Genomic DNA, 25,003 nt, shown 5'->3' on the forward strand with positions numbered 1-25,003 from the left:
CTCCCAAAGTGCTGGGATTACAGGCATAAGCCACTGTGCCTGGCTAGAGTCCTTCTAAAGAATTTTTATCAAGCAGTATTAATTCGTATGTTCATACAGCAATAATTTCCCAAGTTAAGAAATTTGGAAGGTTCCACCAAAGTCCATGGAACATTCTTACATAAGGTAGTTATTTAATGTCAATATGCACTGTAACAAATCAAATGAGATGCAGGTAAGCATTGGAATAAGAGAGCACTCCCATGTGGAAGTTTCCCTGGGTCTTTTATTCACCCATTAACCATTTTCAGTCTCCAGATGGAACCACCAATATCTGTTCAAGGAATCTTAGCTTTATAATATCTCAAAGCATAAATTCCCAGAGATATTTTCATGCTTCTCTGGCCACACAATCAAGCCATAACCAGGATAGAAAGGTGTAGAAAAAGGTCAAGAGATAAATGTTAAAAAAATCTAAATGCAACAGATGAAGGATAAACAGACACGAAATCTGACAGAAGGGATAATGTACTAGTCCATTCTTGCACTGCTATAAAGAAATACCTGAGACTGGGTAATGTATAAAGAAAAGAGATTTAATTGACCCATGGTTCTGCAGACTGTACAGGAAGCATGGGAGCATCTGCTTCTGGGGAGGGGAGGCCTCGGGAACTTTTACTCATGGTGGAAGTCAGAGCAGGATCAGGCGTCTTACATGGCAAGAGTAGGACCAAGAGGGAGGAGGAGGTGCTAAACAATTTTAAACAACCAGATGTCATGAGAACTCACTCACTGTACAGTGCCATGGGGGGATGGTGCTAAATCATTAATGAGAACTCTGCCCCAAGATTCAATCACCTCCCACCAGGCCCCTTCTCCAGCATCAGGGATTACAATTCGACATGAGATTTGGATGGCGACATGGGTCCAAACCATATCAGATAATACTGTGAAAAGTACACTTCTATGGGAGATATCTCCTGTTTGGAGTATGTTCAAATTAATATCCAATGAATGATTCTAGAAAACCAAATTCAGATTTTCATTACTGTGCAATTTTTGAACATAAAAAAGCAATTTTCATTTATTGGACATAGTATATGACTAAATCTGGTGTGTGCCTCTTTTCTCCAAATATTGACTCCCAGCCAAGCATGGTGGCTCACACCTGTAATCCCAGCACTTTGGGAGGCCGAGGCGGGTGGATCACGAGGTCAGATCGAGACCATCCTGGCTAACACGGTGAAACCCCATCTCTACTAAATATACAAAAAATTAGCCTGGCGTGGTGGCAGACGCCTGTAGTTCCAGCTACTTGGGAGGCTGAGGCAGGACAATGGCATGAACCAGGGAGGCGGAGCTTGCAGTGAGCCGAGATCGCGCCACTGCACTCCAGCCTGGGCAACAGAGCGAAACTGTCTCAAAAAAAAAAAAAAAAATCGACTCCCAGAAGAAGTGCAACTAAGGCTTTGATTATCCGTGCAGGCTTAAAGGGTATCCAGTGGACTTCAGTTGAAATGTTCACAAACAATGAGGTTATTGAAATCAAGCTAGAGGGAGTTCCGTGGCTTATAGTTTTGCCCCAATGCCAGTGTGATTCTAATACAGCAGTGAACCTATATTTTGTCCTTATACTACCATATTCTTCACAAGTACATTTACAAGTATATGTAATTTTCCAGAGCCCACACAGCTATTAAGTAAAAAAGAAGTTCAAGCCACTGACAGTTCCTTTAGGCAACATTTCCTTAGTCTACAGTGAGCCCTGAACATGGAGTCACTAGCATTTTCTTGTGTGCGATGTGAACTTCTCTTTTAGCACTGGACAATGCTTGTTTGCCTGAAAGAATTACACAACCTTGATAACAGTTTTTCTCTAATTCAATTTATGTCTAACTCCTGGAGATAAATGATTACTTGCTTTAGATGGCAACCACTCCATTTCTGATGTGGTTTGGATCTGTGTCCCCACCACATCTCATGTCAAATTGTAATCCCCAGTGTTGGAGGTAGGGCCTAGTGGGAGATGATTTGATCATGGAGGTGGTTTCTCACGAATGGTTTAGCACCATCCACCTTGGTCCTGCTGGATGCTGATCTTGCGACAGTGAGTTCTTGTGAGATCTGGTTATTTAGAAGTGTTTAGCACCTCCCCACTCCATTTCTTGTTCCTATTCCCACCATGTGATAAACCACACTCTCTTTGCTTTGTCATGATTGGAAGCTTCCTGAGGCCTTTCCAGGAGCTGAAGCCACTATGCTTGCTGTACAGCCTATAGAACCATGAGCTAATTAAACCTCTTTTCTTTATAAATTACTCAGTCTCAGGTATTAGGTTGGTGCAAAAGTAATTGCAGATAGGGCATGGTGGCTTATGCCTATAATTCCAACATTTTGGGAGGCCAAGGCAGGTGGATCACCTGAGGTCAGGAGTTTGAGACCAGCCTGGCCAACGTGGTGAAACCCTGTCTCTACTAAAAATACAAAAAATTAGCCGAACGTGGTGGCAGGTGCCTGTAATCCCAGTTACTTGAGAGGCTGAGGTAGGAGAATGGTTTGAATCCAGGAGGCAGAGGTTGCAGTGAGCTGAGATCCTGGCACTGAACTCCAGCCTGAGCAACAGAGCAAGACTCCATCTCAAAAAAAAAAAAAAAAAAAGAATAGTAATTGCAGTTTTTACCATTAAAAGTAATGGCAAAAATCGCGATTACTTTTCCACCAACCTAATATTTCTTTATAGCAATGTGATAACAGACTAATACAATTTCTGAGACCACAGAAAGAACACTTTCACCACAATTTTTAGCTTTCTAAGGGAAAACAAATTAAATCAGTGTAAGTTCAATCAGTGTGAATCAAGTAATTAGGTCAGGTTTGTTTGGCTCACATATACCCATTCTTTCCACACTATAAAGAAATATCTGAGGCTGGGTAATTTATTTTAAAAAAAGCTTTAATTGGCTCATGGTTCTGCTGGCTGTACAAGCATGGTGCCTGCATCTTCTCAGCTTCTGGAGGGGCCTCAGGGAGCTTCTACTCATGGTGGAAGGCAAAGTGGGAACAGGCACATCACACAGCCAGCGCAGGAGCAAGAGGTTGCAGGGGAAGGTGCTACACACTTTTAAACAACCAGATCTCCCAAGAACTCACTATGTCCAGGACAGCACCAAACCACGAGGGATGGCCCCCATGACCCAAACACCTCCAACCAGGCCCCACCTTCAACGCTGGGGATTCCATCTTAACATGAGATTTGGAGGGGGCATCCAAGCTATATCACTCCTGAAAATCTGATGAAAGCTTCAGACTCGTTGACCATGAAGATTCACGTTCTCATTTTTATGCGAATGCATACAATCTCTAGGGGTTCTTATAATCCCTGAAGCCCATTTATGAGACAGTCATGTTTATAGAATCCCAGGATAACTGAACTTTCTCTGAATACTCTAGTGTCCACGTATGGTCCTACTTACCCTGCACCTAAAATTCAGAAAGATTTTTTTTTGTGATGCCAAATATTAAGTACAATGATATTGAGAGGATAGCCAAAAAATAACTGTTCTCTTCAAACTATATGATTTTTTCACCTCAGCCTCTAGATTTGAGGAAGAAACATATAAGTTTGGCATGGTGGTGACTACAAAATTTTTGATAAATCCCTATGGATTTGTTTTTACTCTGTCAAGTGACAGTTTGTCTTTCTCAGCAAGGGTTTTTGTGTTTGTTTGTGTTTTGGAGGAATAAGATTAGCCACAGATCCTACAGAGAAATCAACTAGAGATGGTGTCTCCCCGACCCCTGAAAACCCTACATGAAAGGGCAATTTGCTACATTGTGCCTGAGGGTTGCTTGAATGAAGTTCTCCATTTTTGGACAGAATTGAAAGACATTTCAATCCCAGTGATATTAACTGTTATTTTGGTGATCTGTTCAGAAGGCAAAATAAACATTTGTAAAATCCGTTGGTTTGTGTATCTTGGTGTGTGTAAATTTTTCACCCCACTGGGATGAAAAATATTAAACTTCAGTTTGTTCTGAGAAGGAAGTCACTCCTAATTAGGAAATGATACAAAACTCTTACTAAAACTCTCCTCAATTCTAAAAGAACTCCAGATCTTTCAGAGACTTGTAATCTTCATTAACTTTCCTAAAGGACAAACACACAGAGAGTAAACTATAATGTAAACAAGTTTCATTAAAAAAAAAAAAAACAAAAAACAAGACAAACAGTAACTGCAAACTTGAGAAGTAACCATTCTTTGTTACCAGAGCAGGATTTCTTTTAGAAAATCGTTTATGAGTCCAGGTGCGATGGCTCATGCCTGTAATCCCAGCATTTTGGGAGGCCGAGGTAGGTGGATCATCTGAGGTCAGGAGTTTGAGACCAGCCTGGCCAACATGGTGAAACTCCATCTTCATTAAAAATACAAAGATTAGCCAGGTGTGGTGGCGCACGCCTGTGGTCCTAGCTACTCAGGAGGCTGAGGCAGGAGAATCCCTTGAACCCGGGAGCCAGAAGTTGCAGTGAGGCGAGATTGTGCCACTGCATTCCAGCCTGAGACTCCATCTCAATAATAATAAAAAAAAAGAAGTTATTTATTTAATGAAATCATATATTGTTATAGTATTACTGAGAGGTAAAATCATTCTTTGCAAGAATTCCCCCACCATCCTCCCATCATCCCCACAGTTAATCTTAGAACAGAGGAATTGGAAAGTCTTCCTTACTTTCAGCTCCCAAGCCAAGACCTGAAAAAAGCCTAGAGTAATGTTTGGCAAGGAATAAAGGCTCAGCAAAATAGTTTCTCAATCTCTTTTTCAATTTTTTTTCTAATATGCATATCCCAGCAGCCACTGACTCTGCTCTTTACTCCTGAAGTAACAGGTGGTTTGGGAGTGGGAGGGAGGGGCAGGCTGACACAATAAAAGTGATGCAGGCCCTGGGGCTCTGGAAGGAGATCAGAGGGGCTTAGGTTACTTCACCTAACCAAGTCCTCTTGCCTCACCAACCTAAAACATGGAGTTAATTCAATCAGCACAGGCTTAATGGTTCTGCAATTTTGAGAAAATTTTAGTGTTTCCTTTGAAATACTTCATATTTTTCTAACTCTTCAGAATAAAAAACATATATTGATAAGGTTAAAGTTACTGGTAAGAATGAGAGACCCTGTAAGAAATAGTCTCTAATGCAATTTCGTTTCAAAAAGTCTTACTTAAATTGCATTTACTTGTCTGTCTATAACAGGCTTTTATTCATGCTCGATCAAAAACATCAATTTGAAATATGTATTTATTTATTTTTGGATTTCCACTGCAATATATGATTTATTTCTGTTCTGGCCCATGGCAAATTCCTGCATCTGTTTGAGGGAGACCCCACTAATCACTTTTTCCACTTATCTAACTCTCCCCAAGTCTTTTCTCTTCTACACCCAAAAGATGAACTTGCAATTTAAAAGCAAAATGTGATATTTTTATCCCTAAGAATACTTTTACCATTTGGTAGGATGTTTTAACTCATTACCACTCTACATTCAGTCCATTTCTATCTATGTCAGTAATTCTATTTGAGGCAGGTTTATTTTATTTTAAACTAAAGTTTTATTATTTTAATGGTTCTGTTTCTGAATTTTTCACACCCCAAGAAGAAGTGCTTACCATAATGTACCCTTGTCCCATGCTTGGGTCTAGTTGGGAGGGGCACATACAACTATGTCTATTGCTTTTTCCCCCAACACCTATCCTTCCCTTTACCTTGGAGCTCCTATATATCATCTGGGGAACTGAAAGATCCCTTTTAGATTTTCAAAAATGGGCACCTTTCTCTCAAAATAATAACCTTATTGGTCCTCTTAGTTGTTCCTTAAAAATGTATGAATTTTCTCTTCTTAGTAAATTGCAGATTAACATCTTTCAAATTCACATTTTTTTCTACAAAAAGGCAGGTTACAAGGAGTGCTATAGTACTATGAATTATTGCTATTATATGCTCTCATTTTATTGCAAAATCAATCATGAAAATGTAAACATGTTTACCACTTTTTTTTTTTTTTTTTTTTTTTTTTTTTTTTTTTTTTTTTTTGAGACGGAGTCTCGCTCTGTCGCCCAGGCTGGAGTGCAGTGGCGCAATCTCGGCTCACTGCAAGCTCCGCCTCCCGGGTTCACGCCATTCTCCTGCCTCAGCCTCTCTGAGTAGCTGGGACTACAGGCGCCCGCCACCACGCCCGGCTAATTTTTTGTATTTTTTTTAGTAGAGACGAGGTTTCACTGTGTTAGCCAGGATGGCCTCGATCTCCTGACCTCGTGATCCGCCCGCCTCGGCCTCCCAAAGTGCTGGGATTACAAGCGCGAGCCACCGCGCCCGGCCATGTTTACCACTTTCAATGACCTTTAGTTGGCTTTTGATTCTCTGGTCATTCACTGGCTATGGTAAAAGCTACATGGACTCAAAATAGATTTTTATGATCTTACAAAATCTTTACTTTTTGTTGTTGTCCCAGGTTTACTGAAAACATTACAGCATTGTAGAAACAATCAAACAGCCCCTGGAGGCATTTTGAAATTCATCCCAACTGTAGGCTGAGTGATCTGCAGGTGGGACAGACTGCTAAAGTCCAAAAGCTTCAGCATTTCCTCAGTGTCAGGATCTACTTCAATGATCTCCTGATCCAGGGCTGAGACCTTGGGAACATAATTGTCTCTCCTTTCTCTCTCCTTCTCCTGCAGCTTAATGGAAATACCTCTCATTGAGCCCCTCTGCATCCGCTTCATCAGGTGCTTGACACAGCCTGCTATGTTATTGCGGAGCTTCTTGCTGGGGATAATGGCCATCTCCTCACACACACACTTATTTGTGTGGAAATTGTTACCTAGGCGCATGTAGTACTTTTCTATGATGACCCGGGGTGGCTTCTTCACAGTTTTGGTGTGAACGTGCCCCATGTTGGCAGGTCCTTGATCAAAGAAAAATTCTTATTTTAATACTATCTATGGAGTCCTAACTGAGGAGAAAGAGTCAGGCTGGCAGGAGAACAGGAAAGCAAAGAGAAAAAAGCAGATAGGCTATGTGTCTGCCTTTCTTTTTGATCCAGGACATGTAGCCCTCTTGCTCAACTAACACAATCTTCCTGTGCTCAGCTGTCACCACAACCCCAGCTGATAGAAAAATGCAAGTTAGCTCACTGCAGCCTTGGCATCATCAGTACTGAGCAAAGCCCTCTTCAGCACACAGCACAGGCACCATTTTATAATTAACCCAGCAATATTTTCTCAAGAAATCATAATAAACTGGAAGAATATAAATGAGAACCGCATTCTTCCTTTCTTACATTAATATTTTTAATGATTATACAGAATATATATGTGTGTGTGTGTGTGTATATATATGTATATATTCATCTATGTCACTAATAGAAGGCCCTGTGATCTGCTGATAAAGCTGTATAATTGACTCTGTTATGTGATTGCTTGTACAAAGACTGATTTTACATCATCTGAAGTTATTCTTAACTCATTCTTCTTGAAATATTATTGCTTCATTCTATATTAAATATATGCATACAATTCAATTTATCCATTGATCTTTTCATATACTTTTAAGAGAGAAAAAGCAAGTATCGTGTCTCATGGGCACATAATTCTTTTCATTTATTTATTCAACAAATAATTATTGAATGCTTGTTATTAGTGGATATACTTCTCAATAATAAGAAACAGTGAAAAATAAGACATCTCTGCCTTATATTCCAGAGAGGAGAGACAGGCAATAAACAAGAAATATAAGTAAGTTCATTATATAATATGTCATAAAATGACAGGTGTTATTTTTAAAAAGGCACAGCAAGAGAGATCAAGAGTACCATAACATTTGGAGTTAGACTTTGCAATTTTAAATGCTGTGATCAGGGTAGACCTCATTGAGAAGCTGATAGATGAGCAAAGGTTTAAGGCAGTAAGGAAGTTAGCTATCAGAACATCTGCAGAAGAACAGTACAACAGAAGATAATAAAAGGTGTGAAGGCTTCAAGTCAAGTAGAAAGATTCTCAACTGCCAAAGAAAAGCAAGGAGTTTAGTATGGCTGAGGTGGTGAAGGTAAAAGACCCATCAGGTTGGGGTTGTGGCAACTGGGGATCCCAGGGTTTGCATGTACAGGTATGGGACATTTCATTCTCCTGAGCAAAACTTCCACTGATGATTCACTAGGAGCAAGAAAGAAGACTAGTCTGGAATGACTTAGAATGAACACACTGGTGTTTCTGTAAGTAGAGTTATATGATTTGTAATGTGTTTGTATACACGTGTGTGTGTGACATCTTTTGCTCAGTTCTATATTCATGGGATTCATTGACACTGATGCAGTTAACATTATTCTATTTCACTGAAAAACACTATATAGTTTTAATTTTATGAATATGCCACAATTTACATATCCTGTTGTGGGACATTTGAGTTGTTTTCAATTTAGAGCTATTACAAATAATGCAACTTCAAATGTTCTTACACGTGACTTTTTGTACATTTACTGTCACTCTCCTGGGTATTTATGTAGCGGTAAAAATTGCTGGGACAGAGGCTATGTGGATGGTGAATTCTAGTAGATAATGATGATTCATTTTCACAATTGGATGAGAGATTTGGTTGCTCCACATACTCAGTAAAACTTGGCATTATGAATCTTAACTTTAACCATTTTGGAGGATATGTAGAGTATTTCACTGTGGTATTAATTTGCATTTCTCTGGAGACCAAGTACCTTTTCATATATTTATTAGCTATTTGGATATTTTGTGTAAGGTGCTAGGTCTTTTTCTAATTTATCTGGAAGTCTTCAATATATTCTGGGTATAAGCACTTGTCAATTATATATACAGAAAATATCTTTTTCTTCTCTATGACTTTTCCTTTCACTCTCCTAATAATGTTTTTAATGAATGAAAATTTTAATTCTAATATAAAAAAGAAGACTGGGCTGGTAGAAGATTATTTTGCCACTAGGGCAGTTTTTAATAATGTGTATAGAAGGAAGCGCTATCGTAGTATTGACTAAAGTAGGCTGGTGTAATTACAGCTCAATTGACAAACCCACTGGCCTGATCTCTGAATATTAATATAGTGTCATATTAAGTGTGAGTCTTTCTAATAAGACAAAAAGCACATTCATCATATTCTTTTTATCATTTGTTCTGCCTCTCAGTATCCATGCAGGGAAATAATTGAAGGATGGAAACGTAGTCTGTAATCTCCTGATTTTTCCAGCCTGTTCTCTGCCAGCCCAAGTATTCACAAGGAGAGAAAACGTACAGGATTATTCAGCATATTAACATGGTAGATAAATTTTACAACCAAGAATCCTGCTTTTTTTGTTTATGAAAAGTATTGCTATTCACATCCCTTATGTGCTAATACATGCATTAATTTCATTCCACATATGCCAATGATTCCAACTCTGCCTCCCCCGGTGTATACTCAAGTGGCAAGGATACTTTCAGTCTCAACCCACTCAAAGTTGCTCAATGCTTTGTAAACACATTTCTCTTTGAAAATAATGTTGGTTTAGAAATATGTCCAAAGGTAATAATGTCTTTTGTAGAGTTTCTTTGAAAAGTCGCTTTATTTTGGATCATTTGAAAAATCTGTTGTACAATTAATGTATCAAAACTATTCGCAATTACAAAGTCAACTTTTTTCACATATATCTCTTCTCTTCTAGTCCCTATATTTAATGCTATAATTACAGTCATAACTTGGCTTTTGTTTTGTCTTTTTCATTAAAGTTTTTGTTGTTGTGATGACATCTCCAGTTTTATCACTTTTGATAAACACATACTATTTGTTGGGGCACTATGACATTTATCTTTGACTTTGACATTTGGCTAAAATCTTTTAGTTACAGTCAGCTTTGCCCTCAGTTTATGTCAGTGTCATTTCTGAGATCCTTGAAATTGTGCATGATCAATAATCCTTCAATTGTTGTAAGTAATGATATAAAACCACTGTCATCATGCTATAATATAATCAAGGCATAACTTATGAGTTGATTTTAATTTACATTTTCTCTTTCAGTTATAATATGTATTTCAGATGTATCTTGGAGTGAAAAACGCCTTGCTTGTCTCTTACAAAAAGATAAATCAAAATATTGATATTTGCACAAACAATCAAGGCATCATAAGTCTGTTGTAGGTATCATATACCCATCTGTCTTAAAACAATGTCTGGTATAAGAAAAACATGATGTTAGAAATTGATTCTTTTGTCCTGTTCTGAAATTTTCTGTACTCATACATATTGTAGAGGTGACAGAAATGATTACAATTCACATTTAAAATTCCCCTCTTCTCTTTTCCAGCTCTTGTCAATGTTGTATTCTCCCTGGGAGTTCCATAAGAATAAAGCAGAAAGCATGGAAAGAAATATCAAAGTAGGGTTGTCTTACTTCATCTAGGTAACAAATATTCAGCACAACTCTTCATCTTAGAATTGCAGTGGGAGAGTCATCCCGGGAATATATATTAGTGAGTTTATTGAAATTAAAAATAATGCAACATTTTTTCGTGTCAGAAATAAGTCCAGTTTGACTGGTTATTTTGACAATAAGGACTGGCTTTGCAAATCAGGTTACTGGTGGAGACTTTCTTTAAATGAAATGAGCTAAATGTGCAGGTTATGGTTCTGCACATTTTATGCCTTTTATGAGGCTTTATATTGACAAAATATATTAAAATAAATGATATTTCAAAATTTCCAAACTTTCTGAGTATATTTGGTAAAAGTTGTGTTTTTAAGTAAGAAAGTAATGATTGGTGGCCATTTATAAGTCTTTTTATATATATATATATTTTTTTATTATTATACTTTAGGTTTTAGGGTACATGTGCACAATGTGCAGGTTTGTTACATATGTATCCATGTGCCATGTTGTTTTGCTGCACCCATTAACTCCTCATTTAGCATTAGGTATATCTCCTAATGCTGTCCCTCCCCCCTACCCCCGCCCCACAACAGTCCCCAGAGTGTGATGTTCCCCTTCCTGTGTCCATGAGTTCTCATTGTTCAATTCCCACCTATGAGTGAGAACATGCGGTGTTTGGTTTTTTGTCCTTGCGATAGTTTACTGAGAATGATGTTTTCCAGTTTCATCCATGTCCCTACAAAGGACATGAACTCATCATTTTTTATGGCTGCATAAAAAGTCAGGAAACAACAGGTGCTGGAGAGGATGTGGAGAAATAGGAACACTTTTACACTGTTGGTGGGACTGTAAACTAGTTCAACCATTGTGGAAGTCAGTGTGGCGATTCCTCAGGGATCTAGAACTAGAAATACCATTTGACCCAGCCATCCCATTACTGGGTATATACCCAAAGAACTATAAGTCATGCTGCTGTAAAGACACATGCACATGTATGTTTGTTGCGGCACTATTCACAATAGCAAAGACTTGGAAGCAACCCACATGTCCAACAATGATAGACTGATTAAGAAAATGTGGCACATATACACCATGGAATACTATTTATAAGTCTTTTAAGCCTTTATTGAATACTTTCTAGGAACCGAGAATAAGAATGATCATAATGGCTGATTTCCAAATCCTGTTGCAGTTGACCTGGTTTAGCGCTTTGCTTTCAATAAAATTACAGAGGATTTATCAGCTGATAGATAATTAAAAGTAATTTTTAATGGTTATAATGTGACCTTTGGCTTTTAACATGGAAGCCTAAATAATTAGATAACATTGTTATAATAGAACGTCCCCTATTTCTATTTCTCTCTTTATGTGAACAGGTTTTCTTAGTGCTTACAGCTATACAATAGAAAACAATAGCAATATTCTAGAATTGAAATAGAGCAGAGTAGAAAAAATAGAGAATAGATGAAACTTGTTTTAATCCAGCAATAAGCAATATACATCCAAGAATGCACAATCTTATTTGAGGGAGCCAGCTGGAATACACGATTTATTTCTCTAAAAAATTATTTTTGAACAAAATGTCCTCATTTTTAATATCTATTAAGATTATAGTAGATATATATAATTTTATAAATAGTATATTGATAATAATTTTAATGATAATGCAACCTAGAAAACATTTATTACTAATTAGAACTTTATAAGTTCAAGAATATTTTTTATAATAATCTTTGATGATCTTTAGTTGCAGAAATATATAATAGGATGATCTATAAAATATATTGAAGTATGCAACTCCAGGATAAAATTACCTGAGGAAGTACAATGAAAATATAAGACCAAAAAGAAACGAGTGATATAAAATTTCCTACTGGTGAAAAAAGTGTTCATGTGTGTTTTACAGAAATGGTGGTGGGCAAAAAAATCACTGCAGTGTCTACATTTCATCGGATACATTTAAAAAGTGATATTACATTTTATTTTTTAAACATCAGTATTATACTACACTTATCATCTTGATAATGGTGAAAAATTTTTGATGTCAAGTATATGTAAGATATTACATGTTTAATAGAATTCTTTTAAGGAATACAAGGAAAATGTTTGAAGATCCCAAGAGTATAGAAGCCTTAGCTGACAGTGCTGAGAAAGTATTGTGTTTACCCTATAATGTCAAATATTTCAAATTTATCAACTAAAATTTTTAATTAAAAATTAAAATGATAAAATTCTGATAATTCTTGAGATTTATTCTTCTATTCCAGAAGTTCAAACTGTGATGACAGTTTTTGCTTCATACATACAAAAAAGGATTTTATGTTTAGTCGTTCAGCATTTGGTCAAATACAGGTTTGGTGCATATCTAAAAAGTATAAACATGACTGGAAAAAGTAATATAGAGACCTCTTAAAAGTCATTTACTGCTTATTATAGGTTAATTTATCCCATATTAAACTGATCGAGAATAAGCACATTTATGGTAATTTAGGGGTGGGATGAGGGTGGGATGTGGGAAGAGCTGGGAAGATAGTGGAAGTAAGAGAGCATACAAATGGAGCCAAAATAAAGCAGAGGAGTTTTACAATCACCCAAGCAAGCATTTGTCGACTACCAAGGGCTAACACAATGTATTACTACAGTTTATTCCATTTGACTTGGCATTGTTTTTAGCCATAGTTTATCATCATTGGAATTTTAATAGCTTACATATCTACAGTTTTGCAGTCCACCAAGGGTTGTCACATACATCATCTTTACTTCTCCATCACTCTGTCAGGTCATATAGAAAAGTGTACGTCAAGATCTGCCTAGCCCCAATTTAGAAAGGAACACAGTAAAATATTCCCCATTCTCAGAACTGCCTATTTCTCTTCACATCTTATTTTATAGCTGAAATCAGTTCTTTATTCAAAATATCCAAACTTCAATTTTATAAGGCCCTAGTTTTATTAATTTAACAATGGGACCTTTCTTATTTTCAGTGTTCCATAAAAATAAATTCTAACATCTGAATCCCCTTTGGAAAGCAAAAAGGATGATGCATCACTGTTGATAAAATATTTTCTATCACTCAGGATAAAATTAAATAAGAATGTTCATCAGAGAGAGATCATTTTCTTAGAGAATAAAATAAATTAATTGAATTTGTATTCTAGATGTTGAATGAATTAAGAAACAGTAATTATATATTACATATGTTGTTATACCCAATGAACTGCCTTTTTTAAAATAATAAATATAAGAATACTTATACAAATCAAAAGTGAATCTTTCAAGCAATGGAGAGGTTGCTCCCAAACTTGTTTTATTTAAAATTCTGTGACAGATTTCATTTCCTTGTTTCACTGAAGAGCCAGTTAGGATGAATCTTGGGTGAAGAATATATGTTGTGCTCCCTAGACTACCAAAACGTATTTGGGATATGGATTTACATTAATACCTCTTTTTAAAACTGCAAGAATATTGGTTTATTTCATCAAACCATGTAATTTATTTTGTGTTTCCATGAAAATAGTTTTAAAACTGATTAATGACCTGAGCTAGTGGTAGCCTCAAACTACTATTTTTCAGGAATTTAGAAAATTTGGGAAAGTGGATAAAATAATACATATGGTCATAAAAATGATCTGGAATTGATTTTTTTATGCTGGAAGTAGTTAATATGTTACAAAGATAAATGATTGGCAGTTTACTTTCACTGCCCCTCAGATGAAATAAAAACCAGTGAGCTGGAGCAAGAACAGGGTTTAAAGAATCGAGGGCTCAGACTCCCATTCTGCCCTCTTCCTTTCTGTACCATGATGGGAAATCAACTGCCCCAGCCAGTCTTAATCCTGCTTTTCCTGCTCCTTCCCAGTGATGCTTCAGCTGCTGCAGAACCATAAGCACTATTTCCAGAAAATTTAATTGTCTTCCTTTTTTCCGTTCTATTATCTCTTTGATCTGTATTTCCTAATTCCCTACACAATTTTCTGCTGTAAAAAGGGCCAGGAAGTATCAGCAAGTCATTACTACTCATGTGGAAAGAGACATCCTCCAATTTCAGGAAACTCACAGACATAGGGCAGCAACATCTATGAAACATTTACCAAAAAAGAATATAGAATTTCTACACAAAAAGGGATACATTTTTTTATTGATTCATAAAATGGATTGCACATCATGACAATTGTGAAATGACTCAGTATCTGTATTTTCCTCAAATCAGGGATTGCCAAGATGAATGTATGCTCTACAGACAAGCCAGGATTTGTGTGTCAGTTCACTCAATCCTTTGGCACACCTTTAGGAGCTGGCATTAGGTCTTGGGAATCTACAGATTAACAAAATTCAGACGCTGCCCTCAACACCTCACAGTATGGAAAAGTAGAGAGATGGTGCACAGAGAATGAACTATAGAAGAAAAACGGAAGCAGGCATTGCAGGATTCTATCATAATACTTCCAAAGAATGCTCACTCTTCATGAGGCCTGATGTAAGAGAGAGGGTTTCACCAAATTCTGCACAGAGGAAGTCACTTTTGAGATATGTGTTATGAAGCAAACAAGTTTTCTGGGTGGACAGGGACACTCAGGAAGAGAGAGAAGAGTGTGCACACGTACAGCATCCCCAGAGGTAGTGTGTCTGGGTGATTGTGAGAGGCAATTGGTGAGAGGAGAGTGGTATTTTCTTCTGGGTGTATATGGCAATATGTCTGGTGATTAGCCTGGCTCAGCTTGCCTCATCTCCATCACCAAAGAGCCAAAGAAAGAAAAGATATGGTTGCTCCCAAGGTCATCCTGAAAAGCAATTCAGCTTCTCCCCATGTATTAAATGTTGTATTTTTCCTAGTTTCCTGAAACACAGATTTGTAGTATCATCCATGGAAAACCCAAGACCACATGCAGAGAGGTTCTTAATGCTTTCAATGATGATTTGTTGATTGATTCACATTTTGAAATTTTGAAATTTTTATCCAAAATGTATAATAACTCATGGATTGCTTACCCATGGCTATTGACAGGTTTCCTAATATTATGTGGGTATTTCCACAACAGAAGAGAAGAATATCTGGGGTTTAATTTGTGGTTTTCTCAATTCCTCAGATCTTTTGGGTTGGCCTTTGGAGAATACACTCCTGCTAAAATCTGTCTCTGTTCTGTGATTGGTGACAAAAGCAAAGATTACCTAGAAAATGGCCATAATGATGTCTTTTTGACTCCTCCATAGTTAATCTGGACTTCTCCCCTCCACAGGCAGTACATAGTGCTGGTCCCATCACACCTCTACACTGGAGTTCCTGAAAAGTCCTGTGTCATCCTTAATCACCTGAATGAGACGGTGGCACTGAAAGTAACTCTGATGTACGAAATGCAGAAGAGGTCCCTCCTCACAGACCTGGTGACGAAGAGTAACTATTTCTACTGCAGTTCCTTCATGGTCAGTAGTGATCCTTGGAATAAGGGAGCTGGATAGAGAAAGAGCATATTAGCTGATACCTTTGGTTCTGATCCTTTGAAAATAAAAATGCATAATGAAAGAAAAATGAGAAGTACAGAGTGAATCTCAATTTAGATTTTAAGAATGGAAGTTCTACTGAATATGCTCACAGCTCACATGGTATTTACAAACAGAGTGCCATGTGTAAAATTTAACAGTAGTTATAGAAAGGATTTAATCTGATCTTAAACTTCTGAGGTAAATAATATTCCATACCATTACAGATAGAAACACTGAGATTTATAAAGTCAATTAACTTGTCTAAGATCTCACCAATGGTTGATAGTTGATGTATTGTCCTTTTAATCTTTTACTACTTAGGTATTAATTGTTTAATCATACATAGTTACCACAAATAATAAAAATTTTTTTGAGACAGGGTCTCTTTCTGGCACCCAGGCTGGAGTGCAGTGGTGCCATCACGGCTCACTGCAGCCTTGGCCTCCCAGGCTCAGGTGATCCTCCTACCTCAGCCTCCTGAGTAGCTGGGACTATAGATAGGCACCACCATGCCTGGATGATTTTTTAATTTTTTGTAGAGGTGGGGCTCTCACTATGGTTCCCAGGCTGGTCTTGAACTCCTGGGCTCAAGCAATCTGCCCACCTTGGCCTCCTGAAGTGCTGGGACTATAGGCATGAGCCACCGTGCCTGGCCAGATAATATATAATGTTGTTGACCTTTGAAAAATAAAATTTAATGATTATTTTAATATCACCATTTTGCTGTGAAAATGCAAGCATCTGCAGTGAGCCGAGATCGCGCCACTGCACTCCAGCCTGGGCGACAGAGCGAGACTCCGTCTCAAAACAAAAAAACAAAACAAAAAAAAAGAAAATGCAAGCATCCCATTTCAGTCATAACTGGCTTGAAGAATTAGCTCATTTTATTGCAATATTTTCTCCTTCACTCATGTTACTGTCATGTTATAACATCATAATAATCTACTTTTAAAACAAGGAGCATTATCGTTGACTTTGTCCATTACTAATTCTCAGGGACTAACCAGGAAGACAGAAACTCCTAATGGCTGAGAAATTCAGAAGTAAGTCTGGGCAGATTCTTCAGCTCATTTCTGTTTTACAGATTCCAGAATTACCATCTTCCTGGGTGGCCATTGCTGTGGAGGTAAAGGGGGCAACCCTGCATTTCACAAAGAGCAAATCAATACATATAACTACAGCAAAGAACCTAGTCTTTGTCCAGACAGACAAACCTATATACAAACCAGGACAAACAGGTATGAGGAATCAAATGAGCAAGGGGAACTTTGGGAGAGGGGAGGAGCTTCTTTATTACTTTATTCTGCAATCCTGGGAATTCAGGCATGCCGTTACTACCCCAGGCTCCGCTGGGAGATTTCACAGGAAAATACCTCTGTTTCAGTGAAATTCCGTGTTGTCTCTATGGATGTCAATTTCCACCCTTTGGATGAAATGGTGAGTCTCCTAATGATGGGTGATTGTTGAGGGAAAATGTAAGGCCTATTCTTTTGGGAAACTTGAGACCAATTAAAGAGGTATTTTAAGCCCACCACAGGAAGATCTCATAAGGGTATCTCTGCTAGAAGAATAAGGGAGGTCAGAATCAAGGCACTTCGTAAACTGCATTCTTAAAATGAATTCAGTATGCAGTTGAAGCTGTCTTCTTAAAGATTCCAGTTACTTTCATTGAATAAGTGTGTGAATTTGATTTCCCTCCTAAATAAATATCATCTGTGAAATAATAATAAACTTATTATTCAGACCTTTTTATCTAAATAGGTTTCCTCAATTGTATGTTATTTAACAATAGGAAAGTCATGACTTCTTGAAAGATGTATGTCCCAAACTAAACATACAAAGTGCTATGAACCAAATGGGGTGTTTCCTCATTTGGAATATAGAGACTTACTTTCTCTGGCCCATATACTCTGTCAGTGCTGGTGTCATGGTTTTCTCCTTCGATATTCTACCATGTGCTCATACTATCTTTTTTTCTTTTCAGTTTCCGGTGGTTTATATTGAGGTAAGTGGTATGTTGTACATTACAACTGGAATGAGGACTCTGTACAAGTTACATTAAATTGCCTCTCTCCCTTCCCTCACCATTTCACCAAAGCTAAACAAATACTGTTTTTCTGTCCACCTTAAATTCTAAGTGAATAAGATGTAAATGCAGGAACATTTCTTGAGATGATGCAATTTAGTGACTCGTCCAATATTTCTGACCAAAATAAATATACATAATACCAAAAAGAGACATCAGTATGAAATGTTATCTGTAATATCTCATAGCTAGTAAACTTATTGCCCTTATCTCAGGCTGGAATTCCTATAGAACTTTGCTAATACCTTTGGGCCAGTTTACCAACCATCTGTGATACAGCTGCCTATGTCATTCTTACCTGCAAAGCTGCCCTTCTACTCAAAGGTATATATTTCAATTGTTTCTATGAACTCATAATATTTTTACCTATAGGACCCCAGGAAGAACCGAATTTTCCAAAGGCAAAGTCTCAAATTGCAAGGGGGACTCAACCAACTCTCTTTCCCGCTATCAGTGGAGCCCATTCTGGGTTCCTACAAGATCATGCTGCAGAAAGAGTCAGGGAAGAAAATACAGCACTCATTTGAGGTGAATGAATATGGTAAGAATGTTCTATGTGTAAGGCATTTATAACATCAGAGTATTTAAGATTAGATAATTTTTACATATAGGTAAAAATCAAAGGTCTAGCATGCAATAGTTGAAAATTAGCAAGTTTTAAATTTACCCATATATTTGCTAAGTGCTTTTTATGTACTACCTCATTTAATTCTCACAATCTCCCTCTGGGGGGCAGATACTATTATTATTCCCATTTTGCAAATGAGCATATCAGTACTGGAAAAGTTAGTAACATAAAAAAATCACAGAGTCATTAAGGGGTAGGAAAGATTTGAATTGATACTCAAACATAAATTGTTAACCAATACATTGTGTCAGCTACATACACTATATATCTGTTTGTTTTTTATGTTTTATAACTGAAAGTATTTCCGGGGATTATTTTATGGTTGTCTATAACCTACACCTATACTACTTTAATTAACTACGATTCCTAAACCATATAATTTAGTAATCAACTAAACTATAGTTCAACTAAGTGTGGTAGTCAACTAAACTTTAACACAATTGATTTAGTTGGTACTCAACCATAGTTGATTACTAAGTCAGACATTGAAGCCATCTTATTAGTTATCAGTTATGTGGATTTTGTAATGTAAATTAAATATTTTATGCCATGGCTGAGAAGTCCTATCACAAAACACGGTTCCCAAAACTCATCAGAACTGCCATCAAAATCACAGAATAGTATTATATTGTAGGGATAACACCTTACAAAACTGTGAGAGAAGCTAGAAAAGTAAGAGGCCATCAGGAGGAGTTGACAGATGAGAGAAAATTACTAGCCAGTTCTGAAGCATGATTAGGGGTGTATAAATGTGAGCTTGCAAAGGTCTGGGAAGCCAGGGACCCTCAGCTGCCCAAGTGCACCAACCATGCAGAGGAGCTGACAGAAGAATCTATGGAAGATTATTACCTCTGCACTCTGCATAGCTACTACTTTAGTAGGCTTATAGCCAAGTGTCAGATGGTGGGCCTGAGACCTCTGTTAGTCAGCAGGGCTGGCATTTGGGAAGAAGAGCTGGGCCTAGGGAGGGAAAGAGTAAGAATACATTGAAACCTATCAGTCTCTCTTTACCACATCTAACTGTGATGATCTTCAGGGACTAATCATGCTGCCTTCCCTCTATCTGGGAAATCTTGCACAAATTCAGAGAAAGAGAGTCTAGGAAATCTATTATCAACTTAACCAAGTGAACGTAGTACAAACTACTCATGGTAACGAATGGCTTCTCCTTCTCAGTATTGTCCCTGGCCTCCCTGTTGTAGCTGAAGTCATTTCATGTGATCACATGTTAAAGGTTCTGTCATAGCATCTACTGCTAATACTTGTAAGATCTCCGGCCCACTCTCACCTGTTTTTTTCTTTTTTATCAAAACAGTTTTGCCTAAATTTGAGGTCCAAGTAAAAATGCCCAAGGTTATTGGTTTTCTAGATGAAGAATTTGTGGTAACCGCCTGTGCCTTGTGAGTTGCGTTTTTTTCATCTCATTTCTATTTCCGTACTCTATCTGAGGGGAGGTATTGTAAATAACAGTTACCAAAGTTGGAAGTGTTTTTTTTTTCTTTTTTTTTTTTTTTATTATACTTTAGGTTTTAGGGTACATGTGCACAATGTGCAGGTTTGTTACATATGTATCCATGTGCCATGTTGATTTCCTGCACCCATTAACTCGTCATTTAGAGTTATGTATATCTCCTAATGCTGTCCCTCCCCCCTCCCCCAACCCCACAACAGTCCCCAGAGTGTGATGTTCCCCTTCCTGTGTCCATGAGTTCTCATTGTTCAATTCCCACCTATGAGTGAGAACATGCGGTGTTTGGTTTTTTGTCCTTGTGATAGTTTACTGAGAATGATGTTTTCCAGTTTCATCCATGTCCCTACAAAGGACATGAACTCATCATTTTTTATGGCTGCATAGTATTCTATGGTGTATATGTGCCACATTTTCTTAATCCAGTCTATCGTTGTTGGACATTTGGGTTGGTTCCAACTCTTTGCTATTGTGAATAGTGCCGCAATAAAGATACGTGTGCATGTGTCTTTATAGCAGCATGATTTATAGTCCTTTGGGTATATACCCAGTAATGGGATGGCTGGGTCAAATGGTATTTCTAGTTCTAGATCCCTGAGGAATCACCACACTGACTTCCACAACAGTTGAACTAGTTTACAGTCCCACCAACAGTGTCAACGTGTTCCTATTTCTCCACATCCTCTCCAGCACCTGTTGTTTCCTGATTTTTTAATGATGGCCATTGTAACTGGTGTGAGATGGTATCTCACTGTGGTTTTGATTTGCATTTCTCTGATGGCCAGTGATGATGAGCATTTCTTCATGTGTTTTTTGGCTGCATAAATGTCTTCTTTTGAGAAGTGTCTGTTCATGTCCTTTGCCCACTTTTTGATGGGGTTGTTTGTTTTTTTCTTGTAAATTTGTTTGAGTTCATTGTAGATTCTGGATATTAGCCCTTTGTCAGATGAGTAGGTTGCAAAAATTTTCTCCCATTCTGTAGGTTGCCTGTTCACTCTGATGATAGTTTCTTTTGCTGTGCAGAAGCTCTTTAGTTTAATTAGATCCCATTTGTCAATTTTGGCTTTTGTTGCCATTGCTTTTGGTGTTTTAGACATGAAGTCCTTGCCCACGCCTATGTCCTGAATGGTATTGCCTAGGTTTTCTTGTAGGATTTTAATGGTTTTAGGTCTAACATTTAAGTTTTAATTAGGAGAGGAATAACTCTCTTTGTAGCTTGCCTAAGCTTACAGTAGGGAGCAGGAACAGTAGCAGATGACACATCTGCTAATCATAAAACCATTTACTGGACATTTGAAATGGGCCAGACAATCTTCTAAGTGCCTTGTGCTTACTAATATTTTTATTCTGTAAGTAATCCTATAAAAAGGAGAAGCTTGGGGAACTGACCCTACACCTTATCTGCCCCATTATTTGGGCTAAAGCAATAGGTTTCAAACATCAGTGTTCATCAGAATCTATGGGGTGGGGAGTGTGCTTACTTAAAATGCAGATTCTCTGGCCCATGTCCAAAGATTCCAATCATACATCTGAGGAAAGTCTCAGAAATCTGCATGTCAACACGTATCCCAGATCATTTCAATGTTGGTGGTCCACAAAACACGTTTTGACAGACAACAAATTAGTTATGGCTTTGTGTCATATCCTTCTATCAGATTAGGCAGAATCAAACTGAGTCATTATGATATAACATTTTTGTTTTATAGCTACTACTTTTCCATCTAACTTCTCATTTATTTTCTTAAAGTACTTATAAATCAAGGAGAACTCAGAAATACACTCTCTACATAGTCTTGATATGTTGCCCTAAAACAATATAGGAGGTGTTGTCAAAGCTGGAATCATGACCTAGATAATCTGACAGCAGAGAAAGAGGGAAATAGGACCATCTTATAGTAAAAGCGCAACTAAGAGGGAAGAAAGATCTGAGAAAAACTAAATTGGTAATTTTCCATTTGGAGCTGTTTCAAAAAGATTCTTCCAGTACTTTTTCTTAGAGTTATGGACCATTAAGACACAGTCTTTCAGAATAAGTGTTTATAAAATGGAAATAATATGGAAGGTAATACAACAGCTTAAGGTGGATGTATGAATGGATCAAATCAGTTGAAGAAACATCAGTATTAATTGTATTAAGTAGCTTTTTGCATGGCCACCTCATTGTTATAGGTACACATATGGGGAGCCTGTCCCTGGTCTGGTGACACTTAGTGTATGCAGAAGATATTCACTATGCCATTCCAACTGCCACAACACACGTTCACGAAGTATCTGTGAAGAATTCAGTCAACAGGTATGCGGAAACCACTCTCCTCAGGACACTAATACCAAGGTTTTCTCTTCTCATGGATTACAATAGTGAATACAGTACAACAGAGAATAGTGTTTAAAATACCCATCAAGCAAAATGGTGGAGTGGGGGAAAAATTGTAAGATGGTCTGGCAGTGTTAGGGGCTCACTTGAGGGTTGGGCTTATGGGTGTCTAGTGGTATTTATTTGGTTAGTTTGGTAATTTCCTCCCAACAGCAATCCAAGTGCCAGATATAAGGGCATAAAAGGATGTGGAAGGATCCAAAGTTGGCTTTTATCAAACAGAAAACAGAAAAATGTGTGTGGCAGGTGTTAAGAATTTGGCTAGTGGGAGAATCAAATGGCATGCCGTGGAAAGTAAACTGCGCTGGAGGAATGTTAAACCAGTATAAGGCTGAAGAAAGGAAGACTTCGAAGGACAAGGGATTAGAGGCCCAAAACACATCAAGGGAGAAGTGGAATAGGAATAATTAAGGGCAACAGCTGAAAGTAGAATATGATGTATTAAAAAATAAAAGGCAAAAATTACTGATTCCAGAGGCAGAGTATGTAAAAGTCCAGGGTGTGGCAGTATGAGCAGACACTATAAGGGTGATGCAGGGCAGTCAAGCCCCCAAATGGGGGTTTAGCCCAAGAGGGTTCGTTTCTTTACCCAGGAAAGAATTCAAGGGCAAGTCAGAGGTGTTAGAGACAGCAACGTTTATTGAAGCAGCAGTGTACAGCAGCAGCAGAGGTACTGTTCCTTGCAGAGCAGGGCTACCCCATAAGCAGTGTGCCCACAGTAGCAGCTCAAAGGGAGTACTGCAGTCATATTTACACCCACTTTTAGTTACATGGAAATTAAGAGGCAGATTATGAAGACATTTCCAGGAAAAAGGTGATAACTTCTGGGTTGTCAGGCCATTGCCATGGAAAGAGGCATTAACCTCGGGTGTTGCCATGGCAATGGTAAACTGACATGGCACATTGGTAGGCATGTCTTATGGAAAGCAGCCTCCCCTGCATCCCTGTTTTAGTGAGTTCTCAATTTGGTCCAGTGTCTGAGACCTGTTTCAAAGTTGAGTTCCACCTCTTACCTCAAGGGTACGGAAAAGAAAGTTATTAAAGCTTCAGAGAGCAAGTGAATGAGAGGCCAGAGTAATAAATATAATAATGAACACAAAGGCAGACATTGATAAGCAGGATACCATAAGAGGACTCTAGCTGCCCAAATCTGTAATGTATCAAGGAGACTAGTATTAACTTCTATTTTCAAGTGAGTCATGACATCTATATAAAAATTAATTAAATATGATTAAATTTTATTATGCAATAAAGATTTTCATATAAATAAATTTAAAATGAAAACAAATCTTTATTAAAACATGTACCCCAACATTTAGTTTGAAAACTTGGTTATGGCGAGGATTAATCTATTTAATAAATGTATATATTCTGATTAATATCTTAGATATTGAGAATATACAGTTAAGAACATAACAATCCTGGCTGGGTGCAGTGGCTTACACCTGTAATCCCAGCACTTTGAGAGGCTGAGGTGAGAAAATCGCTTGAGCCCAGGAGTTTGAGACCAACCTGTGCAATATAGTGAGACCCCCACCTCTATAAAAAATAAAAAATCAGCCTGGTGTGGTGGCACATACCTGTTGTCCCAACCACTTGGGAGGCTGAGGTAGGAGGATCACTTGAGCCCAGGAGGTTGAGGCTGCAGTGAGTCATGATCATGGCCACTGCACTCTAGCCTGGGTGACAGAGTGAGACTCTGACTCAAAAAAAGAAAAAAAAAAAAACATAGCAATCCTTAGTCAATATTTAGGAATGAAAGCCTTCTCAGAATATGTTATGTCTGAGTTAAGTTTTGAGGAGCCTAACTGTTGGCTAAGGTAAGAATGGGAGAAAGAAAATTATCATTTGAGGAACAACATATGCAAAGAGATAGAATTACGAAATATCATGGCATGTTTGGAAACTCCAGAAAGTTTAATATGGCAAAAATGGAATCAGTTTTCAGAAGAGAGGGGAGAAGCCAAAGGTTGATAATGGATAAATCAATGATGAATGAGGAAACTTTATGTCATTCTTGGGCTTGGGAAAAGATAAGCACCAAAAGGATGGTCAGAACATTTGTTACATTTATTTTTATGGCCAATAAAAAAATTCTCATAAATTGACAGCTGACTTTTTAAGTAGCAAATTGGAAGACCTGAGAATTCTCTTTCTTTTTCTTCAGGCAGACACTGAAGGATGTTTCACACAACTCGTAAAAACTAAAATATTTCAGCTGAGACAAAAAGAGTATGACATGACAATACATGTCGAAGCGAAGGTCAAAGAGGAAGGAACCGGTTTGTATTATTTTTAAATATTTATTAATGTGATACATATTTATCAAACTTCCATTCCATGTAAAACACTTTATAGTTTCTGGAGATTATGAAAATAACACGGTCCCTGCCCTCAAGGAATTAGGCATCTAAAAATAGAAATTAAGTGTGTGTGTGCACATAGCTATAGTAAAATTTCTGCAAGAAATACAAAAATGAGGGCCAACTGAGTATGAAGGGAGGTAATTCTAGTATACCTTCCAGAGCCCAAAGAAAACCTTATAGCTAAAATAGCATTTCAACTGATTTATATA

The 25,003-nt window shown here is 37.6% G+C and overlaps 2 protein-coding genes across 2 annotated transcripts in view; one reads left to right on the forward strand and one right to left on the reverse strand.

Moving 5' to 3' along the window:
* Window positions 1-25,003, forward strand: part of LOC129481685 (alpha-1-macroglobulin-like) — a 35,341-nt gene that overhangs the window by 4,971 nt on the left and 5,367 nt on the right. The window contains exons 3-10 of the mRNA XM_063639706.1: window positions 15,629-15,812; window positions 16,869-17,110; window positions 17,257-17,309; window positions 17,857-17,877; window positions 18,331-18,499; window positions 19,902-19,986; window positions 22,224-22,347; window positions 24,596-24,710. Of these exons, the coding sequence (XP_063495776.1) occupies window positions 16,897-17,110; window positions 17,257-17,309; window positions 17,857-17,877; window positions 18,331-18,499; window positions 19,902-19,986; window positions 22,224-22,347; window positions 24,596-24,710 (781 nt within the window). The 5' untranslated portion in view covers window positions 15,629-15,812; window positions 16,869-16,896. The remainder of the gene's footprint in view (window positions 1-15,628; window positions 15,813-16,868; window positions 17,111-17,256; window positions 17,310-17,856; window positions 17,878-18,330; window positions 18,500-19,901; window positions 19,987-22,223; window positions 22,348-24,595; window positions 24,711-25,003) is intronic.
* Window positions 6,514-6,921, reverse strand: LOC129481915 (small ribosomal subunit protein eS17-like). Its single transcript, XM_055277005.2, has one exon. It carries the CDS (start codon window positions 6,919-6,921, stop codon window positions 6,514-6,516), a length of 408 nt encoding a protein of 135 aa, XP_055132980.2.

This window comes from Symphalangus syndactylus, chromosome 5 (assembly GCF_028878055.3).
Source record: "Symphalangus syndactylus isolate Jambi chromosome 5, NHGRI_mSymSyn1-v2.1_pri, whole genome shotgun sequence".
Lineage (NCBI taxonomy): Eukaryota > Metazoa > Chordata > Mammalia > Primates > Hylobatidae > Symphalangus > Symphalangus syndactylus.